The 14094-nt window shown below is 41.0% G+C and overlaps 1 protein-coding gene across 5 annotated transcripts in view; it reads left to right on the top strand.

Moving 5' to 3' along the window:
• Window positions 1-14094, top strand: part of pald1a (phosphatase domain containing paladin 1a) — a 59136-nt gene that overhangs the window by 43553 nt on the left and 1489 nt on the right. For all 5 annotated transcript variants that reach the window (XM_080872658.1, XM_080872656.1, XM_080872659.1 and 2 more), the window contains exon 19: window positions 430-585. In XM_080872658.1, the coding sequence (XP_080728784.1) occupies window positions 430-585 (156 nt within the window). The remainder of the gene's footprint in view (window positions 1-429; window positions 586-14094) is intronic.

Raw genomic sequence — 14094 nt, 5'->3', positions numbered from 1 at the left:
TCTTCACAAATGTTATGCTGCTGTCGATGCAGTTTCGAGGATATACACTCTATCGGTGAAAGTGATAACTTGATGGAGTTTGTGACTAAACAACGGTGTGTCATGCAGAACTGAAGTTTGTGAGCAGGGATGATAATGAATCAGAAAAAGTTACGCAAGAAATCACTCTGCTGTTCTTATCATGTTTTCTGTCATTGTCTTCTGTAGTTCGGTAAAATTTTGTAAATATTTCCATTAAAGATGTTCCTTCAGTGATTTGAAGGAACTGTGCCTCCATCAAGGCAGATTTGATGGCAAGAATGCTCAATATTATACAATACAATCTAAAAATGGATGCTGTTTACAACAGTTTCTTCCACATTGGTAAAATGTCATGTCCTTTGCTCACTTACCCTAATATGCTTTTGTTTACTCTTTTTTTTTCTTTAGATCAAAAGTGGTAAGACAGAGAAGGAGTGTCAGCAGCTTCTCCTGAAAAGCCTGCAGTATCTGGAGCGCTACATTTACCTCATCCTCTTCAACACATACCTGCATCTAGAGAAGAAGGACTCGTGGCAGCGCTCTTTCACACTTTGGATGGAACAGGTACAAGATTTCTGCCCTGCTTTTACTGTCTCCTCGTCTATACATAAGCATTTTATATACATGAGATTGGATTCGTTTTAGGTCCATCAATGGATTAAAAGGTTTGGTGAGTGAGATGCAAGGAAAAAAAGATTTGTTTGTTTCATGGTTTCCTTCATTCAACAATCAACTGCATTTAAAAACAGTCAGAATATCAGAAGCATTAGTTTGTGAATCTGCTAATGCTAATATCCCAGTAAGGAAAACAGTGGTTAGAGCACGATTAATATTGTTCTAACAGAGAACCAGTGACCTTGCGATCTTGTCATTTTTGACATCATTGCTTTGAAGACAGGGACCACTTACAGTCAGTCAGTTGTTGTCTTCCCAGCAAATTTTGTGCGTCAAGATGGGGATAAAACCATAGCAGACTGATAGCAATCAGTCTGCTATCAGTCTGCGATCAGTTTGAGATTGAATGGGGTCAAGTTAGAAATTGCATGCAATCTATTTGTGATAATATAGGTGCAAACTGACTCAGATTGACTGCATTTTGTTGGCAATATGTCTGCGTTTATAAATAAATGGCAGTCATTTGGAAGACTTCTCCAATCTTTGTGAGCGTAATTGCAGTCGGACTGCAGTTTTTTGGAGAGAGGTTGGCTCCTACCAAGTGACTTGTGAAATCGCCTAATGATTGAAAGTGGTCACTCAGAGGCTATGGATGCTGCATGCGTACCCCTCTTGGCAACCAGCTTTCCCAGAAACTACCTGAAATCAATTACTGAATGCAAAAAAAAAAAGTCAATTTGATGACGAGGCAACCACTAATTTTTCCTAGTCACAAGGAGATTACCATTCTGTTCTTAGTCTAGTATAATTGAGCCATTACTGTATTAGTCTGGCAGTGCCTTCAAACATGCAGGTTTTCAAGTCTAATATGCACCTTAGCATTGTTGGTATATAACGCAGTAACATGCAAATGACATTTATCATTAGCCTAATATAGAAAAAGCAGGAAACAGGAAATCAGTAACAGATGTTTTTTTCTGCATGCTCCATTTTTGCACATTGTAAGCTTGTTACCACAGATTCATAATAGTTTTCCTCCAGGAATTTACAAGCTGGTTCTGATTCCTTTGAGGCCTGATTCTTGACACACTCAACCTCATATTGTCTCAGCTCTGTGCTTTTGTTGTCACATTAATCGTTTAGCCAGCTGTGCCTCTACAGTAAAAGTCGAGAATTTATGTGCATTCCAAGCAAACGAGTAGTCTGTAAGTGTTACACAAAACACACACACAGCAATTAAAATTTATTTTGCAATATGTTAAAATCACATAACAGGAAAAGCAAAAACGGACTAAGCAATTTTACTGTGATCAGCCCACGGGTGGAGGATTTTAAATATAAAGGAACATTGTGTTTAATTTATAATTTTCCTGCATTCGGTTTTAATTAAAGATGTTAGATGTCTTGTTTTTTGCCCGCCTTTTCACTAAGCTCTTCAAAAACCTGCAGCCTCCTTCCACGGAGCAGGCATCATTGTCAACGTCACAATATGTTGTGTCCTCAGGCTAAATCATGAAAGTTTAATGTCTAGAATCACCGTGTCAGAATGAAGTCGCTAAAACTTATGATCAAAAGCAATCAAACAAGCCTTGGTCATGTTTGGACATGATATGTTCGACATTGAGCTCAAAGGCTATTTCCCATTCTTCTTCATGAGGAGACAGTCTGGAGGTGGGCCCTGGAATGTTTAAAAATTGCTGAATGAAAATCTCTTCCTTCTTTGTCCTTCTTGGGGTGGATTAGACTCAAAGGAAAAACTGAGAATTCCAAAATAGACTGGAACAATCGTTGTGAAAACAATTGTCACAGAAATATGCGCGGTCAATCGGGGCATATTCTTCCTGTTATGAATAGCAAATATATGTGGTGCATCAGGGTGACTCTAATGGCCCAGTTATGCCATGAGAAAATAGAGGCATACACACTAGGGATATGGAGATACTTCTGCAAAGCTGGCAACGGACACATTAATGCCGTTAAAATATCATATAAAAATGATGTTTCTGTATTTTGATGTATAGCTAACCCTGTTGGTAATCGTTGATATTCCAAAAATACCTTCCAAAGTACCTGTTGAGTTGGAAAAATAATAAAAAAAACAATCATTTTGTGCTATTACTTTAAATGTCTACCATACTGAGGAAAATGCACCCTTCAGTTTATTGTATGTCCCAAAGAGCATTTTTCAGATTACAAAAAAGGGAAAAAAAATATGAAGGCTTTCAGTTATTTTTTTAATTAAACTTTACCTTGCAGTGAGATTTGAGGCATTTTGTTTACTATTTAACAGAGAGTCCTCTGGAAGGTTTTCTTTAAATTCATTCTGAAGGGGCATTCACACATGTAGCAGTGTAGTGTGTAGCTACTGCGGGTCCCAATCCTGGATTAATGGGGAGGGTTGCATCAGGAAAGACATCCCATCTAAATTCTCCAGGTGAAGGAGGACACACTGAAGGTTGGTGTCACAAAAGTGAGTGCTAGGGATAACATAACTTGATCTGCTGGGGCGACCCCAAATGGGACCAGCTGACAGAAGATCTTTTTTTAAGGATTTTTCTGTGCAGAGTTTGGATGTTTCACCGTGGCTTGTGGTTCTCTTTGGGTACTAGGGCTTCCTCCGCAGTCTGAAGACTGTCAGATGTATGAATGCGATGTTATTTTATTTTATTTTATTTTTTTTTGCCTGTCCCGTTTGGCTCTTTTGCCATCAGAATTGTTGTCTAAAGGCAAAGAAAGATGCCCAACGGATTTACTTTACCAAATTGACCATCCCAGCCTTGCCGTAATGGTCCATTTGATTCACCTTTTATTGTTTATTTTATTTTCACTTACTGAATATGGGACAGACTTGACTGGGGGAAAGAAGGGGAGAAAGAAAGAGGGAAAGAGAAACAGCTGAGAAGAGGGACGGGGGAGAAGGGCAAAAACCAAAAACCAACAGAATGAGCAGAAAGAAAAAAAAAAGAAGAAAAAAAAATGCATATATCAATCACCTGGATCACCTGCTGAGAAAGAAAAAAGAAAACTAGCAGAAGAGAACAAGAGTAATAGAATAAACAACATCACAATGATATATGGGAATATGACAGTAAATACTAAATATTAAACATTATTGTGCAGCACATAAGATCAACAGAACACAGTGTGCTTTGAGGTAGGAGCCAAAAAGGGTGTAGTTTGTGGGTGTGATCACCCGTGTGTACACCTGTGAGCATGGACGCGCTTGTTTTTTTTAAAAGGTTCCTTCATGTAATGATCTGCTAGAGGGTGTGGGGGGGCCACAGCCCCGTCCTCCAGGGCATGAAGCAGGTATGGAGGAGATCAAAACTCCAGACATCCAGAGGCCCCCAGAACACAAGAGATCAAGGAAGACCAACAGAGGGGCAGCCGCGCCACTGTCCCAGAAAGAGCTGAGGAGAGTCCCAGATGAGGGCTCACTCAGCAGCCGCGGAGCAGAAGCCAGGGGGAGTTGCAGTGACGCGCCCGTGAGCTCCGCCGGCAGCCAGCCGTGCCTGAGTGACCGAGCCCCAGGCCGAGAGGCCGGGGGCACCCCACCTCCGAAGTGGCCCGAGCGAGCCCCAGGCTCCAGGCCCCGATAAGCGGCCGCCAAGGAGTGAGCCGGTGTGTACCCGGACGCCCATCCCCGGACACAAAGAACCACCAACGCACCGATGTCTGAGGGAGTCCGCCACTGGCAGGGGAAGTGGTGGTAGGGGGAGATAGGCCTCCATACCTTGGAGGGCCTGAGATGTCCCCAGAGAGGTGGCGTCTGACACCCAACCTGACATATAGACACAGACATACAGGCACACACATATACAAACATCCATTCCCACCCTCATGCTCTCATATGCACTTACTCCACACTCAACCAACGTGGAGACAGACATAAAGAGACGCTGTACACACGATCACACTCCCCAAGCGTACTCTAAGCCCCGGGTCTAGGTACCCTTGCCCCTGGAGGGGGGGAACTGCACCCAGACCCAGGTGGTGTTACCCTTTTCCCTGCTGTGGGGGGAGGCAGACCGCCCCGACTCCGCAGCAGCAGGGAGGCCCCACACTCCAGACCGCAGTCGGACGGCCAACTCCTCCTCCTAGCCCCCCCGCTCCAGCAGGTCGCAGAGAATGGGGGTGAGAGAAGACTCCAAACCTCCCTCCACCCGCTCATTGTAGTGTTGATGCATGTGTGTTCTAAGGTGCATTTAAAACCCAGGAGGGCATGGAGCTACCTGCCAGAGAGCAGCAGGTAAGCGCATAGTCCCTCCTGCTGGCCCTCAATGTCTACGTGTATTTAACATTGAGAGGTGGGCAATGACGCCAGGGGTGGGGTGTACACCCTGATGGTACTTTGGATTCCGTGTATCGTGCCCACCCCCAAGATCCTATATGTATGTGTAATGAGAGTGTGAGTAATAAGAATGTCTAAGTTGTGGGATAAAATTGAGGCATGCGATGTTGAATGGTCATCTGTATCTCTGTGTTGGCTCTATGATAGACTGGTGACCTGTCCAGGGTTTACCCCACATTGCTATACATGACAGCGGTTATAGGCTCCTGCCCTCCTGCAACCCTCAACTGGATAAGCGATGAATGGGTTGTATTTTTATTGTCTTTTAACACCCCACTGACTTACAGTGGCAGCTTGTCCACAGAGGCTGTGAAGTCAAAAATAGTTGGGATGAGTTCCATGCAGATAATAAATGTTCTTATAAATTAATTTCAGATTAATAAAAGGATAACCCAGCGTCATCAGGATTTCTATTAAATTGACTTTTTGTCATAATTTATAACGTGGTTCAGTTTGTTAAAACACAACCTTAAAACCTAAGTGATAAGATGGCTGTGGGCCTGCCTGAGCAGAAAACCAAAAATGACTGAGCACATCTATTTAGATGAGCCAGTACAGTAAACTGTCACCTCTATGGGCAGTGGCCAGGTCTAGAAGGAAACAAGATAGGTATATCACAGCCATTTTTCAACTACACCTCTGCCATCAAATGAGCCACAGACTTTTGTTGAGGTCTGTCTGCTTTCACTAGAACATTCAAACCCCCTTTTTGACATTCTAAAATGTAAAGCATTGTCAAGATATAAAGATCAGATAAAATGAAAATTTGCGGGGCTGCATCAACAATGTAAATTTAGTACAATATATGTACTTGTTTTTCTTGTACATTTAAAAAGCCTACACATAGCTCCAGTATCTCCAAGATAATGTGAAAATCCTGGAGTACATGAAATCTCATGCTATAATGATTGATTTGTGTTGCGGAAAATAGTCATTTTTCAAAAAGACAGGCACTTTACGTACTGGGAACAGAGGAAAATATAAATAAAAGCCTGATAGTTCCACAGGGTTCTGTGCTACGACCAGTTCTATTTATATTATACACGCTTCATTAGGCACTTTTATTAGAAGGCATAGCATACATTTTCATTGCATAGCATACATCATTCATGCCGATGATACCCAGCTTTATCCAGCTGTGGAGTCATGTAACACACCAATTAGTTTAACTACAGGATGGTCTTAAAGACATAAAGACCTAGATGATCTCTAATTTCTTGCCTCTAAATTAGGATAAAACCGAGGTTACTCCCTGAGCCTGGTTCTACCAGAGGTTTCTTCCTGTTAAAAGGGAGTTTTACCTTCACACTGTGACCAAGTGGTTACTCGGCAGGGGTCGTCTGATTGTTGGTGTTTTCCTCTGTATTATTGTAAAGTCTTTACCTTACCAAATAAACCTTGACGTGACTGTTGTTGTGATCAAATTGAATTGAATTGTCACTGATATGAACAAATGGCACTTTTTCAGTTTTTATTATTTAATCCGTTTTAGATGTATTTTACTTTGTGTTGTTAACAGAAAGTGAGATTCTGTAATCACGAGTGAAAAACTACAGACTTGTGGCACGTTATTGATAATTAGCTGATAATTTGTTTGTTGCTAACTCATATCAGTGCTACATACAGTGCAGTGTTAATATGCGGATCACTCCACTGACACTCATCTTAAAGAAAGTTCTCTTTGCTGCTGCGCTTTTGGGAGCTGCTACTTCACATAAATCGAGTTTCCCTGATGACCAGAACTGACAGCATAATCAATGTGACAGTTCCTTTGCTTCATGTTAACAACTTACGCCAAACGGTGGATGATTTCTCTGCATTTTCAGCACTGACATACTCAGAAACTTTTTTGCATGTTTTTTCTTAGCCTTTCTCATTCTCCTACTTACATTTTATATGTATATTTACAGAAGCTGTGAGAAAGTATTATAATATGCAGATGTGGGATAACATTTGACAATGACTGTCGCAGCACCAGACATAGTTTGAGTGACAGATGATATCTGGGAAGTGCAAGTATATCATTAAAATGAATGATGTCACTCCTTTATCACCCCATACATACAAAAGGCAGATATTGATTTAAACCTGTCAGACTCGGGCCTGAGCAGCATTTGGTATTAAGGTGGGAATTAGATGTCATCTTAAAGAGATCTTGAAGGACTTGAAGGCTTGAAGATATTGCAGTGATGTCAGCTACAGCTGTGACGGTAGTGACAAAGACATTCAAACATCCAAATATCTCAGTTTTTTCCTTTATCCTCTTTTTAAAGAATTATCTCAAAATATCAGTATTTCTGTCACCACCATCAGTATTGTGATGTGTTTACTAGCCTACTTGGAGCACAATCTGGCAGTAGCCCAGCCAATCGGCCCCAACCAACCTCGGGGCATAATCGTTAGCCTATCACCAGTGACCGTGGCAGGATCGTTAATGACAAACTGCAGTGCCACAGGCAGCAGTCGGGGGGTCATCACTATCGCTGGTCACGCTTTTGAAGCCATGGTTACACAACCTGTCAGCTCAGAGTGGTACATTCTGTCCTGCATCCTACATTGGCTGTATGTACGTGGGTATGTGTGTGGACTAATTTGATCTCTACAGCCACTAAAAGCAAGAGCACAGTGTTCCCAGTCATTCAGGGTAGCATCCTTTGCTTTTTATATATTTAATATATTTTGCCCTTTTGCTTTTGTCATAACTATATGTTCTGAAGATGAGGATGCTTTCACAATATAATATTACAACTACCCACTATTTCCACAGTTACACTTGTAGGCAGATTTTTCAAGGTACTTGGCAGAGAATTTATTCTGAGCTAGACTATTTCAGAGTTTTCTGTGACTTCATGTTAATCCAGACCGGCTCGATGATATTGAGATATAGGCATAACATTTGGTGCAGGACTCCATGTTCTTCTTCTAGCTAAAGATAGTTCTTTGTGACTCTCTGTGTCAGGATTTTCGGGTTTATTGTGATGCTGCTAAAGAAATTTGGGAGCGATCTGATGCCTCCGTGACATTTATGCATTGTGTGATGGATAAAAAACATAAACGTGCATATTTGTCAAAGTTTTTAAATAGATGTTGCTCACTGGAAAAGAGCCAGAGGTTAAATTGGCACATTGGGACAAATACTGTACTTCATTGGGCAATGGCCATGGCAGCGTATTGAGATGAGAGTGAAAACTTCAGATTAGATTTTGAAATTGAAATCTATGTTTGCTAATCAAAAGTGCGGGCCTTTACACAATAGCTCGACTTGTGTACAGTGCATACCGCAGATGCCTGCAGAAGTAGTACCCTATCAGTCACTCCAGCTGTTTTGATGTGTGGCACAGAGGCCTCCCTGTCCCCCCCTGCACCGGGCTGGTATGTGCAGCCTTTGAGATAGCCGGCTGTGGGAAAGACCTCCTCGCTGCCCTGCCCCCCACCGCTCCACAGCACCATTTGTGAGCTCTTCAATGAAACATGAAAGATATCTCACCAGCAGCTCTGCTTGCTGTCACCCAGGAAGCTTGTCGCCACACGCCAACAACTTCAAGGCCACTTTACAAACAGAGAGCACCAGAGGGAGGCATGATGCTACAGTTTAGCCTCAAATAACAAATCTGATTTAAATTGTTTGACTTTGAGTTTTTTTGTTTTGTTTTTGTACAGTGTGGAGGGGAACTTAATTTAGTTTTGTTACAGTAATGTCCCAGGAATCCATGAGAACGTTAAAGTTGTTCATTTTATTTATAGTTATAAAAGTCACTAAAAGTAAGAAGTTACTGTAATCCTCAAAATGATTTTTGTGTGGTAGCAAGTAGGGCTGCCACGATTTGTCGACTAGTCACGATTACGTCGACTATCAAAATCGTCGACGACTAATTTAATAGTCGACGTGTCGTTTGAAGCTTTGTAAGATCGCAAAAGACGCAGGAATAATAGCAGGATTTAAGAGTGTAATAACGGACTGAAACAGAAGATGGCAGCACAGCATGTACAAGGATGCCAGCTGCCGTTAAACCCCGAAGAAGAAGAAGCAGCTGTGTCCCAGAATTCATAGCGCGGCCCAGCTTAGTTTCCAACAATGGCGGTAGCTAGTTAGTTTTAATATTACTCTTATTATTCTTTCTGGGTCACAAAATAAACGTTTAACATATTTTCAGGCGAGAATGTAGCTGTGTAAACCTCAAATATCGGCTCAGTTTATCAGGACACCACATATTTTCAAAAGCGCTCCGACGTTTTCGGAGACGTCTGTTACCCACTAGCTCGATAGCTAGCCGGGGGCTAGGTCACTAGCGCCGTGAGAACACCGGACTCCCGGCAAATTGTTTTCAAACCCACCGCCGTCTTTCGCGACTCAGGTTAAATATATATGAGTCACTTAGATAAATTAAAAATGTTGTTGTTTGGCTTTTTTTTTTTTTTTTTTTTTGTATTTTATTTGTTCCTGAGTAAATCGGTTTGGCTGAGATTAAAGTTGTAGTTTTTACACAGCTGAATAAACGTCAAGCAGACAGCTGATTATCAGAAGTGTGAGATGCTGGAGAATATACTCCGGTGTCCTGTTATATTTTAGATAGCAAGGAGTTTATTAAACTTTACCGAAACAATCTGCAAATTTCATTAAAATTGAATAAACTATCATCTTGTCTTTATTTTTAGTTAGCACCTTAAAAGCTTAAAGCTGTAAGCTAATGATAGTTATATAAGAGCAGATGCTGCTGGTGCAATAAGCTGTAGTTTTACGTCCAGTGGATGATGATCTGATTAGTCGACTAATCGCATAAATAATCGGTGACTAGTCGACTATCAAAATAATCGTTTGTGGCAGCCCTAGTAGCAAGTTGTCAGGGTATCACAACTTGTTTTCAAGCACTTTTGTGTCCAGGTGTACAGAGACTGAAAAGGATGTGATGAAAAGAAAACCGTCACAATGTCAGTGTGCAATGTTTTCTGAGATTGAAGAAGATAAATATTACATCTGGAATATCTGGAATTACTTATTGCAGAAGGGGATCGCTATTGTTTCACACTTGCATCTATTTCTTTAATTGCTATGACATAGACACTGTTATATGACCTCAGCTTTCAGTGACCTCCAGCCCTCTGCATTGCTTAATGTTGGTGGTGTGGGCAGGGAATGGTGTGAGCAGTACAAAAGGAAGAAAAAGTGCAGCAACACAGCCTTGATTTCCCCCTTTCCCTTGTTCTCCAGTGATCGTACATCAAGCGCTTCATTCATTCAATCTGCCGTCCTTCAGCATAATTAACAAGATGCCAAATTTGATTTCAGGGCAGTACTACTTCATTTTTCTTTTATCTTGCCACACTAGATTCTACGTTGACTTGTCGTCCTGTCTTTGGGTACAAAGTTACTTTACATTACAAATTATTTGTAATATTTGTATATAGTAATATTAATGAGCCTGACTGTTTTTTGGAGATGGTAAACTAAGCATCCCTACACTTGCTTAACTCCTTAGCCAAAAAACATAACTTCTTCAAGGTACTGGGTCTACCCTGATTTACTTTTTCAGTGACTACCCACATCTTGTGGCTATAGATGATGATAGGAACGTGGTCATGTATTAACCTCTTCAGATTAGAGAGTCAGTTTTAAAAGTACCGAGTGTGTCAGAATCGGACTTTATTAAAGCGGTGCTTAGCACTGTTTCCTCACAGCAAGAGGGCCCTGGGCTCAAGTATAGTCTGGGGTCTTTTTCGGTTTAGGTTCCATGTCTGTGTTCCACATGTCTGGGGGTTCTTTCCTGGTACTCTGGCTTTCTCCCACATGCTTAGCAACACACATGGCGTTTGGTTAATTGGTGATTCTATATCTACTGTAGGTGTGAATAGTTGTCTGTCTTTATGTGTGAGTACTGTGAAAGTTTAAAGCCTGTCCAGGGTGTACCCCTCCTCTTGCCCCATGACAGCTGGGATAAGCCTCGCCCTCCCCCACAACCCTGCACTGGATAAGCAGAAGAAAACAGACAGATGGATTTTGCTGTAAGAGTTTTGTAAGTGGATTCTTTTTTGTTTGCCACATTGAAATTCCTTCTGCTGCAACAGCTGAATTAGTCTGACTGCAGCTGGCATCCACTGTGAAGTCACACGCTTTACTGGATTTATCTTTTTTTTGTAAAACAAGAGAATAATGAAGAAAACTGGATCAACACCAACAGCTTTGACTCCACAAAGACCGTATGCAGTCACTGTCATCCCCCTGATATGCTCTTTTGGGCCTCCCTAAGTTGACGTTTTGTATTTTCTGATGTTTCATACATTACTTATTTAGACAGGCAGGCTCTGGGGTGGATGAGTCAGGCTATGCATGTTAACAGCACAAATCCAGAGATTCATGTGGGCGTCAAATCGACTGACTAATGGTTCCGCTGCACTAAGTCAGTTTCTCCTATCAAAATACTCGTGCAGCTTTTGAACTGTTAGCTGTCCACGAACTCATAGCACACAAACATTAGAGGTACATGACTGCATGAGCTAGTTATTAAAAAGCTGTATTAAGACGGGACAATAGAGGCTACGTGATCACTCATTTCCAACTTAAAGAACCAAGCCAGTGCCGACTGCACAAAAGCAGAAGTTATGTGATATGTATTTAAGGTTTGAATTTTGCATTGTAAGCAAGTAGATAATCCAGACCACACTTTGTGGTGCACGTGTTTATTTCTGCACAAAGCTGGCCGGCTAAGCTGTAATCACTGTTAGTGAAAGGGATATCTTGATACTATTATTCCTCTTCATTGTTCCCATATGTCTTCTTCAGCATTTACCTGACAGCCTACTTTTAAAAGGGTTTCCAGCAGCATGTACGTACAGGATTCCCTCGTAGCCCTGAGAATATGACCACAATTATATTGCTCATTTTTGTTTAGTATGCAAATTTGCTCCCTCAAACACTGTCCTTATTTACCCTGATGTTCAAAAAGTTTCTCTCTCTCTCTACTCCAAAATTTGCAGCTTCCTTGACTGCCTCAGGAGAAAAAGGGAGAGGTTAAATTGGCAATGCGTTTTAGGCCACGTTACTTCCACTGAGTCATTCCCTGGATGTCCTTTAGGGCTATATAGACCAGATTTAGGTTCAGCTGAGTCCTGTATCGATTTCAGTCTCAGCCTGCATAATGGAAGAGATGACTCTGAATGCTTTTGTGCCTTTCAAGGAATCCAGCACAATTTTTCTTTATTACTATTTTTTTTTTTACATGTGGGAATTGAACTTCACAGTCCAGTGCATTGCACTGAGGCTTCTCCTTCAAAGTAAAATGGGCAAACTGGGGCACTCGTCATAGGGCAGTTAAAGGCTTTTGCAGGGAAGTCGGCTTTGACTGGGTTTTGTTTTTATTTGTTTATGTTGCTTACCTTTATGGCCAGATGTTTCTGGTTGTCTTTGGTGTTTCCCATCAGTCGTAGCAGACCGTGAGTCAGTATGACCTACTGCTTAACACCGAACTCTCAGGAGGCAGATATGTTCTCATTCATTCAGGAAAGATTCAGACAAAGTCCACTGAGCATATACTCTTCCCGTGGTGCTGTTCCATTACAGCAGGGATTTGGGTACTTATAAGTGAGGTAATTGGTGTAAATTAAGTAAAGCATTGCACTCAATTAGGCTCACATAAATATTGGACCGCTTTTGCTGTTGACTTCATTCACACAAACACTGACATGCGAGTTATTGGCTTTAAAAATTTCAAGAAAATCTCCTGCTAACGGACTCTGAAAAAACACCTAGTGCAAACTTCCATTATTTCTGTGAGTTTTAAGCATGGCTGCTATTTATAGAGCCCTACCTGGAAGCCTTGTTCTGACCACTTGCATGTGAACTGTGCAATTTCATGAGTTCAGGAAGAAAATATTGACTTTGTGTCAAACTTACCAGAGCTTCATTTCGTGACTCATTTTGTAATGAGTTACAAACGAAACACGTAATACATAGCACTTCAAGCGTGGAGGAAGAACATCATTTTCTTTCTTTCTTTCTTTTTTTTGGATAGGGCTGAGATTCTGTGAATTCGTCACTCAAAGTCAGATTTTTACCGTGATGTTAACTGTAATGCCCTGAGGGAGCGTGTCCTTTAGAAACCATGTGAAATGTGGTGTGTGCCATTGTGCTTCAGCAGACCGAGGAGGCAGGAGTGTTTTTTTTTTTTTTGTGACATCTAGACAATCTTTTTATGCCACCACCTTTACTGCCCAGATTGGGCTCTCTGTGACTTTGTCCTCTTACCCCAAAATGAAATTCAAGTTGGCAGTGGGGTCACGCTTTTGCAAAGGAAATGAGACCACAAGTGTTCATATTATCTAAAAATGGCCTTGAAAGAGGTAAAGTTTTTGATTTTTATGATTGTGGAAACTTTGAGATGACTGATGTGGACAGAAAGCATAAGGGGTGACTCACTGTTGTTATGATGATTTGAAAAATCGCCCTATTCTTTGAGCCACCATCACTGCTTCAGCCTGACTAGAACATGCGTGGGCATACTCAGGTCTACAGGTACAAATGCTACTTGCACTTATTAAAAAAATAAATACAAGCTATTTATATTGACTTCAATAGCAATTCTTTTTTATTTTTTTTATTTTTTACAAACTATTTGAAGTTTAATGCAATAAATGTGGGGCTAATTAACTATATCCGAGGAAGACTCTTAAATGAATAACTAGTTGTACTCAGTGCCACATGCAATTTTGTATATATTTACATTTTTATATTAAGCTTAAAGTAATTAAAATGATTTACATTTTAAACATCTGGAAGCTCGTTTTGGCTGCTCACTTATTTGCATGGGGTTGCCAAATGAGATGATCTGAGTATTTGAGATTGAAGAGGATGGATGATATGTTATAATATAACTCTTAAAAAGTCAATTCTGCTTCTCTAAAAGGGTACTTTCGTTACTTTCAGTAGTATTGTAACTGTAAAAAATGCTGGAATTAAAGGAGCAGAGCCTGCTATGTTCTGGGAAAAATGCTTGTTCCTACATTTCCCACAATCCAAAGTCAGTAATTCTCAATAATTTCATTAAACGCTTTATTTCCTAGTAAAAGTCCTTGATGACCTTGATGTCATCGTAATGTCATCAGGATTTTTTAAA

This window comes from Rhamphochromis sp. 'chilingali' (genome assembly GCF_963969265.1).
Source record: "Rhamphochromis sp. 'chilingali' genome assembly, chromosome: 22".
NCBI classification, from domain to species: domain Eukaryota; kingdom Metazoa; phylum Chordata; class Actinopteri; order Cichliformes; family Cichlidae; genus Rhamphochromis; species Rhamphochromis sp. 'chilingali'.
The sequence above is the reverse complement of the archived record's forward strand: the minus strand, read 5'-3'. Positions and strand labels throughout refer to the sequence as shown.